This window comes from Notothenia rossii, assembly GCF_949606895.1.
Source record: "Notothenia rossii genome assembly, chromosome: 4".
In the NCBI taxonomy this organism is placed as follows: Eukaryota; Metazoa; Chordata; class Actinopteri; order Perciformes; family Nototheniidae; genus Notothenia; species Notothenia rossii.
The window spans coordinates 69,635,151-69,654,383 of NC_136902.1; the positions used below are offsets into that span (position 1 = coordinate 69,635,151).

Here is a 19,233-nt window from a genome sequence, read left to right on the forward strand (position 1 = left end):
AGATTTAAACTTTCACAGACATGTTGACCGGCGAAAAAAAATCGAACTGAAACTCTTCTGCATGGTCCCCTCGTCCCTTGGAAGAGGCGGAGAGGTGGGTGTTTTTCATCTGCTGGTGGACAACCGGAGACATTTACAGCAGGAGCAAACGCTTGCCTCGAGGAGGGAGAAAAAGAGCATGAGAGCGTCCACAGCGGAGAATGAACAGAAGGGCAACCAAGGCAACCATGCGCAGGAAGTCTTCTTCGCTGCTTTTGTGGTAGGAGCACAGTGCGACTTACAGACCTGGCCTATGTACTGCAGGGGTGCCCACACTTTTTTGGCTGGTGAGCTACTTTTGAAATGACCAGCTAACCGAGGTCTACCAACCAAAAATAAAATCCCAAATTGCAAGGGTAGCTGAATAACACGTTTTATTTTTACATGGGATAACTACAATAGGGCTGCAACAAACGACTAATTTGATTATCGATTAATCTATAGATTAATGAAACGATTAATTGACTATTCGGACTACTACTGTGTGCCTTGCACAATTTCTCAAACGCTCTTATTTAGCCATCAACTTTTAGATTTAGTTTGAGGTTGTTTTAGGCATGTGGAAACTAACAATGAAGACAATAAAGATGAATACTTGATTCAAAAATACATATATTATTAAATGAACTTAACAAATTGTGAATAAAATTAACATTGCTTTTTATTTGAATTAAATAAATAATATTTCACATCAAAAGAAACAACAATGTTTTAACAAATCTTATTAAATAATCAGATGACAGAATTGGAAACAGAATAGCTGAAACTTTAACAAAATAAATAACTCAGTTACCTCTAATCATTAACCCATGTTTGTATAATGTAGTTAACTCCGTGTGTTGCTGCTAGCATACATAGCACCTGACGTGGTAACGTTACTCGTGGATGGGGCTACAGAGCTACTAGAAAGACAGTCGAACCCGGTGCATTCCTCCGTCTGAATGTGGTGCACTTTTGGTAAATGTTTAGACAAATTGCTCGTGTTACCGCCCTTACATGCTAAACACTTTTGGTGACGAGCATTGTCCACCTCAAGACGGGTAACATGTAACCACACCTTGGAGCGCTTCTCTCCATCATCTTCTCCGTGTGTTGCTGCATGTAGCAGATGCGTGTGTGTAAACTGCCCCGCCCCCTTGCAAACAGAGGGGGGAGAGAGAGATCTCTTCTGGATTGGAAAGATAGAAAATACACCGACCATAGACGCATTTGTTTGTCTTTTTGCATGTTAGAAACGAGTTGGCGACACTAAGACTAAGAGATAATGTTTGTGTAGCAATAATACATGACCTTTCTCAACTCGCTACTCGGAGGGAAGTCGCTGTCATATGCCTTGTGAACACTCCGATAATGCCTCTCCACGTTACCTTTCTTTGGCAGAGAGACGCTTGCTTTACAAATAATGCAAATAACCTTTGAATGTGACATCACAAAAAAAGATTCTCCCTCCCATTCTGTGTGGAAGTGGTATGTCTTTAGCTTTTTGCTCGTTCCCGCACTCATTTTGTTGTTTGTCTCTCCCGGCACTTGACTGATTTTGTATCGCTTTGCATTCTGGGTTAACAGACTGGAAAGCAATAGGTCGCTTTTTCTGTCAATCAAGTCAACTCCTGAATTAAGTGGCAGGGAGGCCAAGGGAGGAGGGATCAAAACCTGTTTTGTCTATTTGAACGGAGCTGGATTTTTTTTAATTTATGAATGACTCGCGATCTACCAGCATTGCCCCCGCGGCGACCGGTCGACCGCGGTCGACGTACTGGGCACCTCTACAGGGTCTCCAGCGCTTTTGAGCGGTCTCGTGTGAACCAGGTGTGAACGGACACGTTTCTGGTGCCTGTTGCGTGTGGACGGAATACTTTTTTGATAACGATTGCGGTCCGTTTGCGTTATCGTCCTCGTGTGGCTGGGGTCTAAAACTACTATACCTAAAGTGAGTGGTTGCAGTGGGGGAGGGTGAAGTATTTGTGGGTGGGTGGGGAGGATTTGTTTTACAAAGCTTGATGTTGATAAGGAGGTGTGGGGGAGCACATCCTTTCAAAGACTGGCAGCATGACTCATGTTAATGTCAGGTCTCTGATATAGTTTTATTTTTCTCTCGTTTTGAAATCTTTTGTAAAACTAAACACACTTTTTCCAAAAGAAAAGATAAAGACGAGATGATAAAAGAAGAACTCACACTACATGTGCAAAGCTCATAGGTCAGTCATGAAAATGTTTCTGCTATGTATTACAATCTGGGGCATGATAACAAAGCTTCACTGATACAATAATATCTTCCCTTTTGTGCCTTCTCTGACATTTCTTTTATTTGCCTTTAAAGATTGTTTTCTTTCTGGTGACACCATTTTCTTATAAAAAGATGCGTGAGTTGTGAGAGCTGTTAGGACCCTGGTTTCTCCACTCACTCTGTTGCTCTGGTAACCTTGACACACTTTCACACTGTGGTTTTTGTATGAATTGTAGTTCTGTTGGGTTTTGCTGGTGGTTTTGCTTTTTGTTTATTTATTGGCGCCAGCACAACATTTTCGCAGTCACCGTTTCCAAGGTGAACATGAGTGAATCAGCCAAAAGTGGCACTAAAGCTCTCTGTTGTCCGTTGAATGTAGTAGTTTTTTCCAAGTTAGATATCTTTTCAACAGTTTTCATGTTGCAGAGTTGATAACAGTGAGTTTGGGTGCTTCAGGATGGGTTATTTTCAGAGGTGGGATATAGTCATTTGTTTTGAATGTCCCATATGTTTCTTTAGTCCAGAGTCATTGGAATCGGGGTCCAAGCACAGGATTTTAGTCTTAAACAGGTCATCTTCTGTTAAGCCCCAAGGTCCCCGTCGGCGCGTACTTTTTTTTTCTTTTCACGACACTGTGTCTAAGGGGATCTTAATATTTAAGAACCTATTAATGTGTTATACCAGATTAACGGGAATAATCTCAGCTAACTGACGATACAAACCATTTTTACCAAAACAAAACACAAGTCTCATAAGAAGCATCTAATGCGGCTTTCACACCAGCGCTTTTCCCTTTCTAGCTCCGAGCTAGAGCTTTTCTGGTTCAGCTCCGGTTTCCCTTTTCTGCTCCCGCTCTGTTCACACCGCCCAGAGCCCGACTGGTGCAGCTGCTGCGTCATGACGTCACTGTTTACATCGCTGATTTGCTCCCCAACGGCGCTCACAACAACAACAACAACAACAACAACAACAACGGGGGACTGCGTCGGGTCGATGATCGTGTTGCTTTTGATCATACGAAGTCAGATTAAATAAAATAACGACTTCTCCAAGCTTATACTTTTCTCCAGAGTGCCGTGGTTCATTGTTTATTAATGTGTTTCAGCTGCATTTACCGACCGCTGCAGTGCTGGCTGCTCGTCCACTGGAATTTATTCTCCCGTTAGCTCCGGGTTAGCTAATACTTTAGAGCGGCCTCTCTAAATGTGTGTCAGTCTGAATTGACGCTGTTTGGCATCACAACGCTGTTTTTAAAGTGTCTCTGGTATAAAATGGGTGATGTTAGCATAGCAACCGAGGGTAAACTGACTACTTGCTATTGCTATCCTATTGTGGCATAAGCCGTTTTCTACAGACACATTTTACCGGCGTATTTTTCATTATCATTCTACTTGTGATAGTCGGACATGTCAACCTGTGCAGCCCATGTATTGATTCCATCCGATATCTGCTATAATACAAAACAAAACGTCTGCCTGCTCTCCACAATGATCCATAACAGCAAACGGATGGTCAAAGTAAGGTGAAAATAAACAGAATCACACAAAGCCTGGTTAGTGTTGCCTGACTTTATAAAGTGTGTTTTTTTTTATAAGTTTGTGGTTGCCTTTTAGTCACTTTGCTCAGCACTACTGCTTATAGGCAGGCATGACGAGATTCTTCAGTCGACCCATGTTCAGGGGAGGTCGGTTTAGTTTCCTACACGCCTCGACGTAAGCTACGCCGCCTCTTAGCTCCGAAGCTCTTGCCTCTAGAATCTAGACCGACAATTTTTTGGAGCTGGAAGTGAACCGGATTCCGGAGCTAAGAGGCGGCGCCGCTGCGGTGTGAACAGGAAAAAAACGGTACTTTTCAGGCTCCAGCCCCGAGCCGGAGCTGAAAACGCGTTGGTGTGAAAGGGGCATAAATGACCCCTGAGCGAAAAATGCTAACGCACTTTGGCACAGAACTCAAGATAAAAGATACCCTTATTACTTATCGTAGCTGCACATACAAGATATCCGATTAAAGCTGAGGTTCCACAGATTATTTAGGTATATATATCACCACTGAGTGATCCGAACTCTTGACAGGGGAAGCAAACACAGACATCACAACACTTACCCTTACGGAGCTTTTACGGGAGATCGTCTCAACGTAGCTGTCAATCTGATCAAAAGACTTGTTCAATGGCATTAAAACGAGAAAAACCACGGCTGAATCGGTTAATCCATGGTTGATAATGTTTCTGGGTGATAATATTTTTTATTTATAATCGATAATTCAATTTTTATGTAAAAATCGGAGAGTAAAAGCTAGCTGCTAATGGTAGCCACCAGAGTTATCGCAGCTTCCGGTATTGGCTATGCGGCAGTCTCACACACACACACATTACCAAATAAGGAGTATGTGGGAGTTCCCCTCGATTCCATTGGCTCTGACGGTTAGAAAGAGATGTCAATCAGCAAAATCGAGCAAGGGGGTCCAGAGATAGGTCAAATCCACCCAGATGACCCCAGAAGTGTTTTTTTTTGTGCTAAATCTCTCTAAAAAGGTCAAATTTCACTTGTTTTGCATCAATCTTGATACAGGGTACTTATTATATGTTGTAGTTTGGATTCCTAAAACTTTTAGTCTACCATCCCATCATTCAAGGATGGTTTTCACTATAATTAATTTTTTGTTTTCGACGGACACAATAATTTAATTTCTTTTACTGTGTTCAATCTGAATTTACTTTAAAATTAAAAAAAATCTGATACTTCTACAACCAACTCACAGGTGTAACCTTGCTTTGAGAAAAAAGATTATTAATTTAACCCTTTTAGAAGGGAAGATATGGTCATTTGTTCTGGGAATGTCATTTTCGAGCCTGAGGCCTGAAAAACAGGCTTTGGGCTTAACAGGTTTAAACGTAATGACATTTCAAATGATACACCAACCACATATTACTTAGCTAATAGAAATATTGTCGTTATTTACTCTTTGATATATGCCGTGCTGCTTTCATTGATTTTTTCCCCCATGCTGTTGTCAAACAAAAACAGAACGTATTTGCATGGCCATTATAGTGAAATGTACTCACTACTTGTTTTCTATACACATTTTTTTAGGAAATACTTTCCTTCCTTTTCTTGCAGAGATTTAGATCTGCAAAATTGACACGCTATGTCTGTAGAGTAAATATGATGCTATTGATTGCAGTAAGCTTAACTTAGCACTATAGCTGCATAAACAACATAATTATTGTGTGTAATAACAAAGGTGTAACCCAGTGTTATTCATTCATTTATTTTTAGCTTATTGTAGCTTAAAGGTCTGGTTTATGGCACATTTATCCAGCTGTATCCATTTCATAATACAGTATGACTTATAATCTAGTTTCAGAGGTTTGCACCTTGAACGAGATAAGACTTTTCTATTTTGGGTTTTAAGTGTGTATCAATTTAGAAGAAACATTATGTAAGGCTGTTAAATCCTTCATGTAGAGTTTGAAGTCATCATCAACACAGTAAATCGTGACTGACGGAACTTCTGATGCCCGCTGATGATCGTTACACAACAATATAACCTGACCATCTTTCTCATGTTTCTCTTCTGTTGGAAAGCCCTCAGTCTTGGCCTTGGGGTAGCCAGACAGTTTCCTGGCATTGTGAGTAATGTAACAGCCCAGGGATTTCAGGCACATGTTTTTGTTTAGCGACCACATACTTGCATGTGAAGAGCTTGTTTTTATGTGCTGGATGGAACTATTTTGCCAGGGAAAGACAATAGTGCAGGTTTTTTCTATTTTTGTTTTACATTTCACTCTAGCCTTGATGGTGTTTATTTTGCGATGGACTGACAAAGAGAGGCACAGTGGCCGTAAAACACCCACTGTCTCTTTGATTCTCTGTGAGAATTTCCTTCATTTCTTTGGCTATTGCTGGTAAGTCTGTGAAGTCAAATCGTTGGATTAGTTTCACATTACCGTGCTAAAACAGAAATGTTTGTATCACTGGAGTCAGTTCAAAATGTGAACATGTTATTGTGACCAATTCAAAAAGAGAAGCTGAACAAGTTAGCTTATCTTTGCAGAATTGAATACAGAGAAATACACTTTTTTTGTTCTGCCAGGAAACCATTCGTTTACAGGCAGGAAACCCAAGCAGGTAGTAAACTTCCTATTTGACACAGTTACAGACACCCAACAGAAATACACTCAAACAGTTTACAGTATTCATCACACACTGACGATCAAGACACTGAAAGCGCTTTCAAGTTATCTGAGACTAATTATTTATAAACTTCACATTCCTCCCTGCTAAGCTACTTCACACACAACAAAGGCCTCAATGTTTTTACTGACTGCCAAGAGGGGACTTTGCTTTTCCACGGAGTGCTGAAAGCTGTGGGCATGGAGTGACAAGGAGCAGTTAAAAAAGCATTTGAATAGAAAAAGCTTTCTGTTAAGTCTCATTTCCTTGCCAAATAATACTGCTCTTCTTTAGAGGAGCTGCTGCACACACAGGCTGTCAGAGATAACAAGGAGACATTTCAATGTATGTGTCATACCTCAGGCACTTATAGGGTTTTAGTGAACTCCTGAGGAACGTTTGCCCTCCTGTCTATTAACAGCTTGACCGAGGAAGAAAAATCCAAACCACAGTCAAAAAACAATATTATCTAGAATTTTTTGATGTTTTTCTTGTCATGGTATGCAGGGGTATAAGAAGTTTTAGAGGCTTTATGTATGTGAAAGTACAGATCCTGCTATCAAGATTTAAATTAAGGGACAATACATTAATTTACATGTCTTACATCCTGATCATACAAAAATAAAAGAATGTCTCCTGTGAGTTTTATATTAATACCGAGTATAATACTATTGGCCAATGATCACATATACATAAATAAATATGTTTTATCACCACCGATGATTTAACTTTTTCTCACTCTCTGCTCTAGTCAGAATAGCCCAGCAGCATTAAGTATTTTGCCTTGCATTACTAAGTGTTTATATAAGAATTACAGTATTCCAGCTTATCATGAGCATGTTTTATAAACCTGTGATGAATTCCCTCACAATGCAGAGTTGTTTTGGTTGATTCCCACTTAGCAGACAAAGGGGTAGGAGGAGTTAGATGGGAGGCAGTAGGAGGAGTAACCACAGCTGCTCTCTCTTCCAAAGTAAAAAACCTGCCTGTGATACCGGCACAAAGAGAAGTAGAGCTCTGTCTGAGGGTAATGCGTGCTGAGCGAAAGCTTGTTAGGCTGTCAGAGAGAGAGAGAGAGAGAGAGAGAGAGAAGTAGACACTGAGTGAGTCAGTCAGTTAGGAAAAGAAGTAGAGATAGAATGAGGGGGGGGGACAGGAAACAGACCCTGAAGACAAACAGTGAAACACTCACATTGTGACACATAGACGGAGAGCAGGAGCTCCACTCAAGCTCCAGTCAGTGCTCCTGAGAATAAGCCTGGTGGCTTGTGGGAAGGACCTTTTTAAAAGATGGACAGCTAATGACAACTTTGCTGCTTTTGGAACTGAAAATCACAGGAGTGAGTTTGACAAAGAGGAAGGATTTCTGCCGACGTCTTTCCTTCTCTAACAGACCTGGACTTCATTCATTTTGTGGACTCAGCAGCTTGTGATTGAGGAATTCTTGAGTGAAAAGGGGACATATTTGTGTGACTGATTTATCTGAGTAAGTAAAGCTCAGCCTGCAACTTGCTGGGTGCAGCCTGGTGGAGAGACAACGCAGGGGGAGGGGAGGACACTCCAGCCTGAATCTCTCTCCTCTGGGAGGGGTCTTTTCAATATGAGGTTACCCTCGAGATAACTACATCAAGACAAGTAACGGGATCATACTGAACATGTGCTGCAGTCCTCGCTTACATGGACAGTTATGTTGGCAAGAAACCTTTGTACCAATGGCCTGAAATATCAGCTGTGTCTTTCCATGTCTTCTGGTTTGGGACAGTACTGTGCTTTACTCTCCATTCATGGTGAATTCATTGTGCAGGGCAGCCCTTTCATTATATAGCTATTACATAATTGGTCATCCCTCCACTCTTTGTCTCTCAGAATGTACAACAATACCCTCCCAACTGGCAGTGTCACCCAGACATGGGCGGAAAACAGCTCCACAAGCCATACCTGCCCTAAGAACGATGGATTTAAGTACCCGTTGTACAGCACCGTCTTCAGCATTGTGTTCGTGGTGGGACTGATCACCAATGTTGTGGCCATTTATATATTCACCTGCTCTCTGAAGCTGAGGAACGAGACCACGACCTACATGATGAACTTGGTAGTGTCTGACCTGCTGTTTGTCTGCACGCTGCCCCTCAGGGTCTTCTACTTCATCAACATGAACTGGCCTTTTGGAAGCATGCTCTGCAAGGTCTCCGTCTCGCTCTTCTACACCAACATGTATGGCAGCATGCTCTTTCTCACCTGCATCAGCGTGGATCGCTTTCTAGCCATCGTGCACCCTTTTCGCTCAAGGGCGCTGAGGACCAAGCGCAATGCTAAGATAGTGTGTGTTGCTGTTTGGGTGTTGGTGCTGTCAGGAAGTCTCCCCACAGGGTTCATGTTGAAGTCCACCTCGCGTGAGAACAATACGAATAACTCCACTTTCTGCTTTGAGAACTTCTCCTCCAAGCAGTGGAAATCACACCTGTCCAAAGTGGTGATCTTCATAGAGTTGGTGGGCTTCATGATCCCGCTTCTACTCAACGTGTGCTGTTCCATCATGGTGCTGCACACCCTGCGGCGGCCCCAAAGCATCAGTCATGGGGGCAAGTTGAACAAAACAAAGATCCTGCGCATGATAATTGTGCACCTCTGTATTTTTTGTTTTTGCTTCATCCCCTACAATGTGAACTTGGTTTTTTATGCTCTGGTCCGCACTAAAACTTTAAAAGGCTGCTCTGTGGAGTCGGTTGTCCGAACCATCTACCCAATAGCCCTCTGCATTGCTGTGTCCAACTGCTGCTTCGACCCCATTGTTTATTATTTCACCTCGGAGACCATCCAGAACTCCATGAAGAGGAAGTCTCAGGTTGGCCGTTCATATGACGTCAAGTTCTCGGAGGCCCTGCAGTCAGAAACCAGCTCGAACCTGCAGTGTAGCCTGAGGAATCTCAAAGCGAAAGTATTTCACAATGAGTCTTCAGTGTGATGGCGGTTTGCTATACTCCGCTTGAAAGGTGTTTGAATCCATCCGTGGAAAAACAAAGCTCCTTGACACAATGGGAATGGATTTTTTGGAAGTGCTTTATGAAGCACCTGCCAAAGCCTTCATCTCAGGGCAATTGTTTGGACTTGTCATTGACAGCCTCTGCTCTGCTGTATTACAGCTTCATGGCCCATCTGTGGAATTCTAATTGACTAATTTCCCTTTACTCTAGAATATTTTGTATTTGTGTCAAGCACAATTACTCTGCAAGTGACCTGGAGGGCAATGTGATCACTGCAAATAAGGACACATTTGATTTTGAATGCTTCATGTGCCTGTATATTTGTACATTTCCGTGGTAAGTTTTGGTGATAACTCTAGAGTTGTAACTATTAAATAACATAAATGTATATCAAGCTATGGAATGTAGAGGACTTATTTTTTAATTGTGAATTCCAAATAGGTCAGAGAAGTGCCTTTTTGTTGTCGCGGCACCATTTCATTGTAGACGTTATGCCTTTATTGACCTTAAAATGCACTGACACAGAATTTCACATACTGCACTCGTGCCACAGTAATGAATAAAAGTCATGTACTGTTTAAAATGGTTGCACTGTTTGTAATTCAATTGTAGAATGCTTTAAATGTTAAACTTGAACATAAGAGACAAAAACTAGAGGTAAAGAAATGCAAGTGAAGTCTGATGGACCCAATGGGGAGTGCCAGTTTCCTGTGTGGTAACCAGTGTTTAGAGGAAGAGAAGAGCAAGCCTTTATTAATGGCAAGTTGACAACTAACAAAAACAGACTTTTGGGAAAACATTAGCTAAATATTTGGGGATGTGATCCACCAGTATGACAAACAGCATAATTTGACTGTAGGCCATAAAACATAGTGAGCAGATGAGTTAGTTGGAGTGAGAGTAGTTTAGTATCTTTTAGATTTAATTTAACCTAGATAGGAATTTCATTTTATCGTCCCGTAACATGTTTTGCTCCTCCACAAGGACATAGTGTTTTTAACAACGTCACTGACAAGGCTGGTCCTTTAGTGAAAATAGAATTACCAATATAACACTCCTGCGGTATAACTAAATGGCTCACAGCCTTATGTGTATAGAAAGAGCCAATTGTAATTGAAAAAAAACAACATCATTTACTTATAGAAAAACCAAATGTATGAAATATTTGTCCAGCTGTGGACAAGTTCACAAGTGATATAGCATCAGCGAGGAGTCAACGCAGCATGAGAGTGAATAACAGAAAGCACATGGTGCTTTAACTTTATTGACATAGCCTGAAGGTCAGTCAGCGGCACTTTATTCATACCGCACCTATAATTCTGGCTCTGTGAGCGAGTCCAAGATGTTGTGCTGTTGTGAAAATAAACAATAATTTATCATTTTAATCTGAGGCATTCACGTCATCTGGATGAGATGCACTGGAGTAGCATCCTCATAATAGTAGCTGCGACTTGGCCACAAGCTTATTGAGCATCATTAACTAGGACTCCTCAGACGTGATTGTTATAATCACTATGTTTAACTAGGTTTAACTGCATGAATGAATAGGGTGGTGTGTATTCAGCACATACAACCACAATCAAGGTTGTTATCATCTGAGTCAAAGGTCAGGACTCAGACAGACAGGAACAAACAGGAAGTCACAGTTCAAATTCAGTTAAGATATGTTAATGCCTTGATCACTAAACTAAATAAAGGAAGCAGCACAAATGCAGTTTTCACTGAATATCTCTGCATCTTTAAGCATAAGCGTTTAAGTATAAGCGTCTTTGGGTTCAAGAAAAGCGCTATAGAACATTTATTATTATTATTATCTTCTCGGAAAATGAACCTTCATAAACAATGGTTGATGAAACTCAATATGTTTCTTAATTGTTTACATTTAAGAAAGCCTGTGATGACTAATGTTAAGGACATGCAGTTCTGTATACACTAAAGTCTTACGGTTGTATAAGTTCTCAGTATCAGAGATGGGACCCCTCACGTGAGCCCAGCAGGCTCCTCTGCATACACAACAGTTATCTAATCAGCCTGACCTCTCCTTCTCAGCGGGCTGCAGGGTGAGAAAACACAGACGCACACTGCTTGTCATCACATAACACTCTGTTCTGCTTCGCTCGGGTAATTTCAGATGGGAGTGTGCATCAAGGTCTTTTTGTACAGTACAAGATAGGCCGAGGATCTCAGAGATTTTATTTTGGGATTGATATGTCGAAAATCTTCACAATTGCATACAGTTATATTTTTAAGATGATCACATTCAAAGAAGGGCTGTCATGCAAACCTTATTTGCAGCCCACAAAATGACTATTTGTATATCAATTACTGGCCCTGTAGAAATCTTGAAGATAACTTTTCCTTGCCTGCCTTCATGTTAAACAAAAAATCTGTGAAAAGTCTTGAAGAATTGTGGTAAATGGTAAAATATTCCTGTAGTAAAATGTTTACACACATGAAGACGAAGCCAGCTATCTCTATGAAGTATTCTTTACAATAATAATAATAATAATAATATGTTGCGTAGTCATTTCCATTACATTTGTCATGTGATGTTTGTTGGATCAGCCTTTAGGGATGCATCATATAAATAGTACATTTTTAAGTAAATGCTAATATCCTCCAGTCACACAACAAAAACAATGTGACGTTTGTGGGGTCATCAGTCAGTGCCATCCTCCAGGCCTGAGTGAAGACAAAAACAAGTCTGGATCCAGACTTTAACTTATAGCTTCATGTTCCTATTCCCCTGTGGTAAACCCAGCATGTTTTCTCCAATGAACCTCCTAATGGCTGCTTTGAAGTTCTGTCAGACCCAACTGACTGGAGATCCTCGGGTGTGATGAGAACTCGTGTCAGTAGTAATTTCTGCGGGGGCATTAAAGGGGACCTCAGTGTGTGTGCTCTTTCGGGGACGATGAGCTGGGTCGGGGTGAGGTCCTCGTCCTCAGATTCACTCCACAGCTCAGGATCACATGACAAGCGAAGTGCCTGTCCCACTAATAAAAGATCTGTGGGGGGAAGGGGGTCTCTGCAGGATAATCCACCATTTCTCCTGCATGGCTCACAGGATACAGTTAGGAGGAAATGGCTGCTAATCACCTGATAACGCCAGGGCCCATTTAAACATTTGCAACATTTTCCCACAATTACACTGGAATCACATTCAACATCTCTGGTATTTATCATCCCACCTTGCTTTTAGGGGTAAACAGGTATTATTAACACTCAGTAAAACGTTTGTTACTCTCTGGGGGGGTGGGGGGGGGGGGGCAGATTACTTGCTTGCATGACAACTTTCCAGACTGGGAGAGAGAAGGCAATAAAGGTACACAATGCGGGAGACAGAAAATTGCATTAAATTACCATTTGTCAGGATGCAGTTTGACAAAAAAAGACGGTTGTTGTGCTAGCACACAGCCTCACTCATTGTAAAATCAGAGGCAGCACTGAACTAATAACCAGTCTGTCTACGAGGAGGGAGGTAGGCTAAATAACTGCACCCACCAGTAATCCTCCCTAACTCCATGTCGCCTGGAACCATAAATGGCCCTCATCAATCCCTAGAGGAGTTATTTGACCAGATCAGCTCCTGGTTGCATAACATTTTAGGAATGAAACAGAAAGCATAAACAAAATGTTGATAAAACACTCCCTTCATCTGGGTGCCCTGGTATTTACCAAAAATGTGTACGCAGCATGCGAGTGTTCAGCCTGTTAGGAACAAGACAGCTCATGCTGCTCTCTTATATATTTCAGCAATGCAGCCAGGAAATTCAATTGGGACATTTCAACCACTTTGGCAAAGAATGTATGAACAATACAGGTAATTATTCTTATCTTTATCAACCGGATGAGTCTTCACCTTTAGATAAAAACTCAGAACTTGTTTGAGCCTGGAAAAGGATGGTTGTCATGCGTGACATAAAAATAGGAGCCAAGAACTTCTTGTGAAATTGAAAGATCTGATAGAGGAACATTTACAGTAGAGAGTGCTCTGTGGGTAGAAATGAAACTGACTGTGACCATATATGGGTTTACACAAGGACCTAATTAAAGATGTTAAATACCTCCGGAGTGTATCTGCAGCCCCAGCAGGAAATATGACTTGTAGGAACAGGCGTTAACAGTTATCACTAAATCTTTTTTGGGAATCCAGCGAGGAATTCACACTAACATGCGATTATACACACTTAAAACACACTGTTGCAATAATTTAGTACGGAAACACCCCTATATAAGTACTTTAAACACAGGAAACTGTTTCTACCACCAGTACATACTGTATATATACAACAGTACATGCAATGTGCTGCCTTTGTTTCAGTCTGAGAGTTTCAGCCCAGATGAACATGGTATTACAGTCTGTTGGACCGAAGAAAAAAAACTTTATGATTAGGTGTGTTCTGCTTCATGGGACAGGTTGGGCTTTCCTTAGCTTTGAGTCCTTCCTCTGGAAACTCTTGGGGATTTAAACAATGTCTGACTAGCCAATGTGGACACATTAATCCTTCCCGGGAGCTACAGCTTCTAACCAGAGAGGACAGCCCACTGGTGCGACTGACAGTCTCATGAGAGAAGGGAAGGGTCAATGGGTCAAACCCCACAGCAGCCACATGCCCTACATGTTCTATCAAAGCGCCTTTAGACCAAATGATGGCATTAAACCAACAACATGTTGTAAAATGGGCTTCTTGAAAATGTATGATTATGCTATACCTTGCTTCATAAATACAATATTACATTTCAGCGTTTGTAGTTTTATTGTAAAAACTTTATTTGATCATGAAAAATAACATTGTCCACCTATGTGAACATCTATTCATTATTTTGTACTTTAAAAGTCAATATTTAGGTGACATAAAATAATAAAACCTTTTTGAAGAGTAATCAACCAATTACCATAATACTTTGGCTCACAGTATGACATGACATTTTTTGGTTTAGGGGCACATTTTAAAGTGACTACCTGTTTCTTAATGCTGAATACTTTTCTCTGTATTCACTGTACATACTGTAGCTTTGGCAAAGGGCAAATTATATTCCTCAAAAACAGAACTATACAGTAAAGAACTGATCAGCAAAACTACTGAGACTAGTCAAGTTTTACACAGCGGCTCCACTAAGCACATGGCAGGATTAGTGATACCCGGGCCCCGGCACTAATACTACAGCACAGACTCATAAACAAATGCCCATAGCACACTCCACAGCACAACCACACATAAAAGCTGACGCTTACAGGTCAGCATCGAGGTCAGCATGTTCCCCATGAGGAATTTCAGTAGAGCCTCTCAGACCACACAATACTTTCCCTCTCTTATGAGCTGTCTCTTTCAACCACAGAAAGAAGTCACTCTTCAATTCCCAAGTGAGGTGATGTCCTCATCTTCTCAACCAACTGCTGACAGAAATCCACACAGCTCTTACTAAGATTTAATCAAGTGTATGTTTACTCTGCAAGTTCCTGTTGGTTTCTGTAGGTATTTATCTCCCACAAAAGAACAGTGCTGTTGTCAAATGTAAAAATGACAAGCTTAAAATACGACCTCTATGTCCCTTTGAACCAGGCTCCCGGCGAGACACCTAATGTATTAACACAGTGGCCCTAGGTTGGGGAAGGACACGGCTCATTGATACCCTTGAGGTCAACTTTTAAAAAACACACACAATTAGCCCAGACTGATAAAATCAAGATAATTCCACTGGTATCATTAAACAAGAAAGGCAAGTTATAACTGATCATAAAATATTGATTGTACTACTTTACCTGTAATCCATTAATAGAAAATAAGGGGAATGTTTTGTAAGTCTTAGCTCCTTAACAAAGAAGTCATGAATACTCCTATGATAAAAAGTGTTTAGCTGAACATCACGTGGAGTTTTAGCTTTATAAAAATGTCTTTCCTCTTAAACACTAGATTGCGTAATTCATAACATTGAATATTTCGATTTATTTATTCAGCTACTTAATTGTTTCATCACAACGATGATGTAATGATAAAGCCCTGAGGATCTGACAGCTCAATATGATTAATTACACAACTTTAAGATACTAGCTCAGAGCAACAACATAAAACGTAATATATCATGCAATAAAAAAATAAGGAGCACATTTCATACACATACATGTCAATGGGCAACTTACAACTGATATATTTCAACAAGAGTCCCCTTGTCTTACCAAGCACTTTTCTACTTCCTTCATTCTTTAATCCAAGATTCTTCTTTTTTTAAATGTAGGCTTTCTTTGATAAGGACACACAACTTGAAGAGTCGAAAATAAATAAAAGCTGCTGGAAATACATTAGAAACACTGGAACACAATTATAAAGTATGTTGATTAAGTTTACGGGCCAAAACATGAAACATCATTAATATGGTGCAGTAACGTTTTTAACACCAACAGTTTCCCTTTGGTCTTCACTGTGTGACATTTTTAAGTGTTGAGGACAGTGCTGGCTGTGCTGGGAAATTCCAAGTGGCATGGCTGATAAAAACATAAATCATTAACTAGTCATCCTTTCCTGTTTGAACTTGTGCAGTGTTGATGGTTCAAAATCAATAAGATAAGCAAACTGTGCCTCTAAAACAGAATGCTTGGAAGCACAGCACTAGCATTTTTTTATACGTTGCATTTCCAGCAGTTCTGAACTTACTTTGCATCAAACTCAGTGCTGTACTTTATTGAAAAAGTAACACTTTCAAGAAGAGCAGAAGTATACAGTTGGCATTTCCTGTGCATGTGTTCGTAAAAGAGGTATCAACCACTGCTAAATTAGACTTGTTTCATAACTCTTGCAAGGTGTTGCTTTTCACAGGATATGAAACAGATAGAATGGTAGAAGAATTTTGTTTGTGGCTGATGTGTACAGGTCTTCGCATGAGATTTACATTTAGATCAGTGCAACGATAAGAAAGCAAGCGCTAAATTTAACTTTCTTCTCTGACATAAGTAGAAAATTAGGCCAAGAGTTCATAATATAGTACATCTGAGAACTAAGCTGGATATATTTTACTAGAGATGCTCACAGTTTCCTTACTGTCAGGAAAATCTGCCATGGCCAATGCCCCATGACACTAGTCCCTGAGAGCTACACAGGAAACATGTTATAGCATTACGAGGAAGGATAAGTTTAACTTCACAATTTGAATGAATGGGATTCAAAACAAAAATATATACGTGTATTACTTTTAAATACATTTCATCAGAGCGATATACTTACTTACAGAGGTGGGAGAAGTAGTCAGATGTTGTACCTCAGTAAAAGAAGGACTATAATCTAGCAATACTCTGTTAGAAGCAAGTCTTGCAATCAAAAGTAAAAGTACAAAAGTATTAGCATCAAAATGTACCAAAAGTAAAAGTACTTATCAAGCAGATCAGCTCATTTCAGAAAAATATGTATTATATGTTTGATTATAATTATTGATGCATTAATGTGTTTATCAAAGGTGGTAAAGGTGCAGCTAGTCTTAACATTTTGCATACTGCCCTGAAGCTTGTGAATTTACTCCAGGTGAAACTAAAGTCTGATTTAAGTGTTGAGTATATTTTTCATCATTAATCGAAAGTAACTAAAGGTACAAAATAAATGTAATGATGTAAAAAAATACACAATTTACATCTGAAATGGAAATACTCAAGTTGTGTAAACGTACTTAGTTACAGTGTTTCCTACCTCTGCTTAATATACTACTTTCTTTATTTTTGATTTCATTAAAATCCATATAAGCTACAAAAGGAAAACTTTTCAAGACTGTTGAAAAGTTTGCTATTGCTGTATTATTATCTCAGAGAAAAGGTGGCAAAGGGACAGGCAGCAGAGCCTGTGACCCGGCTTCAAGGTGGAGCATCCCCTCAGGAGATGACAAATGTGTGAGCCACAAACAATGGCAGAGTCTCTAATTGCAAATGGCCACCCAACCTGCACTGTCCCCCTTCACATAGCAGGGGATCCAAATGTAACCTTTTTTTATGAGCTTTTTACAGTGAGCGACCGACAAACCCTGCTCTTCTATTGTCTGGTGCAGAGCTACAAAAAACATGCAGGAGACAATGGAGGGTCAAGGCAGAGGGCCTAAAATAATCACAACAATGACTTTTCCCGTATTTATAGTTGCAAAGAGACTCCCAACTGCAGCGCCTGAGTGCTTTGTTATTAACAGGAAGAGCTGCTCCCCGTGAAGAATAAACAGCACTTCTCTTTATGAGTGAGTCATGGTAGCAGGTTTCATTGTTTCCCTCAGTGTGTGGTTGATACCACTGTGGATTTAAACGTTTCCCTAAAAACGCAAATACATTGCAGAAATGACGAAGCTGAAATTTTAAAACAACTCAGTTTGCTCTGAATAAGAACGCTGAAAGAGGTTTTTGGTTAAAAATGCCGAAGCATGTCTAGCTCGACGGAGTTCACTGGGTCATCTTGCATCTGCAGCGCTCTTCCTGTGTGAAGCTAGAGGCGCTCAGAAAGCAGGCCAGAAAAAGAAGCACTATGAAAGGCGAACAAAGGGGGAACGGAGATTGTTACAGATAACAAGCGTCGATATTTCATCAAGGGTGATGACAGTGTGAGGTGTGCAGACCACTTCCAAATCGACAAAATGAAAGGTCTTTTGTGCATCCTTTGATAAGAGGGGAAGCTACTATCAGGTCACCAGGATTTGAGCAGAAAGAAAAATCAATGTCGTACTTCAGATTAGGTGTCTGGGCAATGGTAGGAGATTCAGCCTCACTGTGCCTCTGAATAGATACTGAAATACAGGATGTAGCCTGCTATCAAATGAATAAGACGACAAGGTAAGGCGAACAGAGAAAGAATGGAGAGGAAATGCTATCACGATGTGTGCCCTTAGTTTCATAGATTTTGGTTTTAGCTGCTCAGCTTGCACGCGAGGTACAGAACACGGACATTTGTGGTTTTTGCTTGTACAGAAAAACAATGCAGTCAAGACCTCACACCTACATCTACTTTTTGCGGTGTAGCAGTGCTGCACTATTTATTTAAATAAATATATGTAATGACCTTTTACATTGCCTTTGAAATATAACAGACATGAGTTCATATCCTTCCTGCAAGAGGAAGCTCGTGTTATTCTGCTGCTATGGCTCTATATTATCTGAAGTACAACTTCATAAAGTGTTCAGTCAGGATTCTGAGTTTTACCTGAACTGTTGGCCTTGCAAGACCTGACAACAAGGGGTGGACTAAATAACCTGAACACCCACAATGTTACGTAAACCAATCGTGTTTAAATTCACAAAGATATAATCATCTTTTCTCTTTAAGAGGGATGCTAATTTCTGAGAGTGTTTGGTGATGTTTTTAGAAAACACATATATAGTGTGAGATGCTGTCATTATATTTTAATGACAAAATCTGTCTATGTTAATTGTTACCAAAAAATAGCAGACGCTGTGACTCAAGGCTCGATGTGGGCCGACTTTCTGGCTTGCTTTATCAGTGCCACTGAGCATAATGTAATTATGAATAGAATCTCAATAATCAGATAAAAAAGTGAAGAAATTATAAACAGTTTGGAAAATACCACAACAAAAAGACAACACTTTATACTATAGTACTATTTTTTTCACTGTAATGTTTGTTAGCTACTTGCACAAGGTTAGTCATTCTAGGTAAACATGTATTATGTCTACTAATATTACAATGTGTTACAAATATCGCCCCACACTTGGATTAAGGCCTTGGTTTAACACTGGTGTCAATGCGATATCAGAGCAGTCGAATAGTACATACATACATTCCAGCATGTTTTTTATTTAATGCCAAATTGCTAAAAGAAACAGTGT

At 40.3% G+C, this 19,233-nt stretch overlaps 1 protein-coding gene across 1 annotated transcript; it reads left to right on the forward strand.

Moving 5' to 3' along the window:
* The first annotated feature begins 7,432 nt into the window (after window positions 1-7,432).
* lpar6a (lysophosphatidic acid receptor 6a) lies at window positions 7,433-10,008 on the forward strand. The gene has a single exon (XM_079678300.1). It carries the CDS (start codon window positions 8,309-8,311, stop codon window positions 9,404-9,406), a length of 1,098 nt encoding a protein of 365 aa, XP_079534426.1. The 5' UTR covers window positions 7,433-8,308; the 3' UTR covers window positions 9,407-10,008.
* Window positions 10,009-19,233: the final 9,225 nt, after the last annotated feature.

Excerpts from the sequence above, each read along its gene's own strand:
- lpar6a (XM_079678300.1), top strand. The coding sequence starts at position 8,309 with ATGTACAACAATACCCTCCCAACTGGCAGTGTCACCCAGACATGGGCG.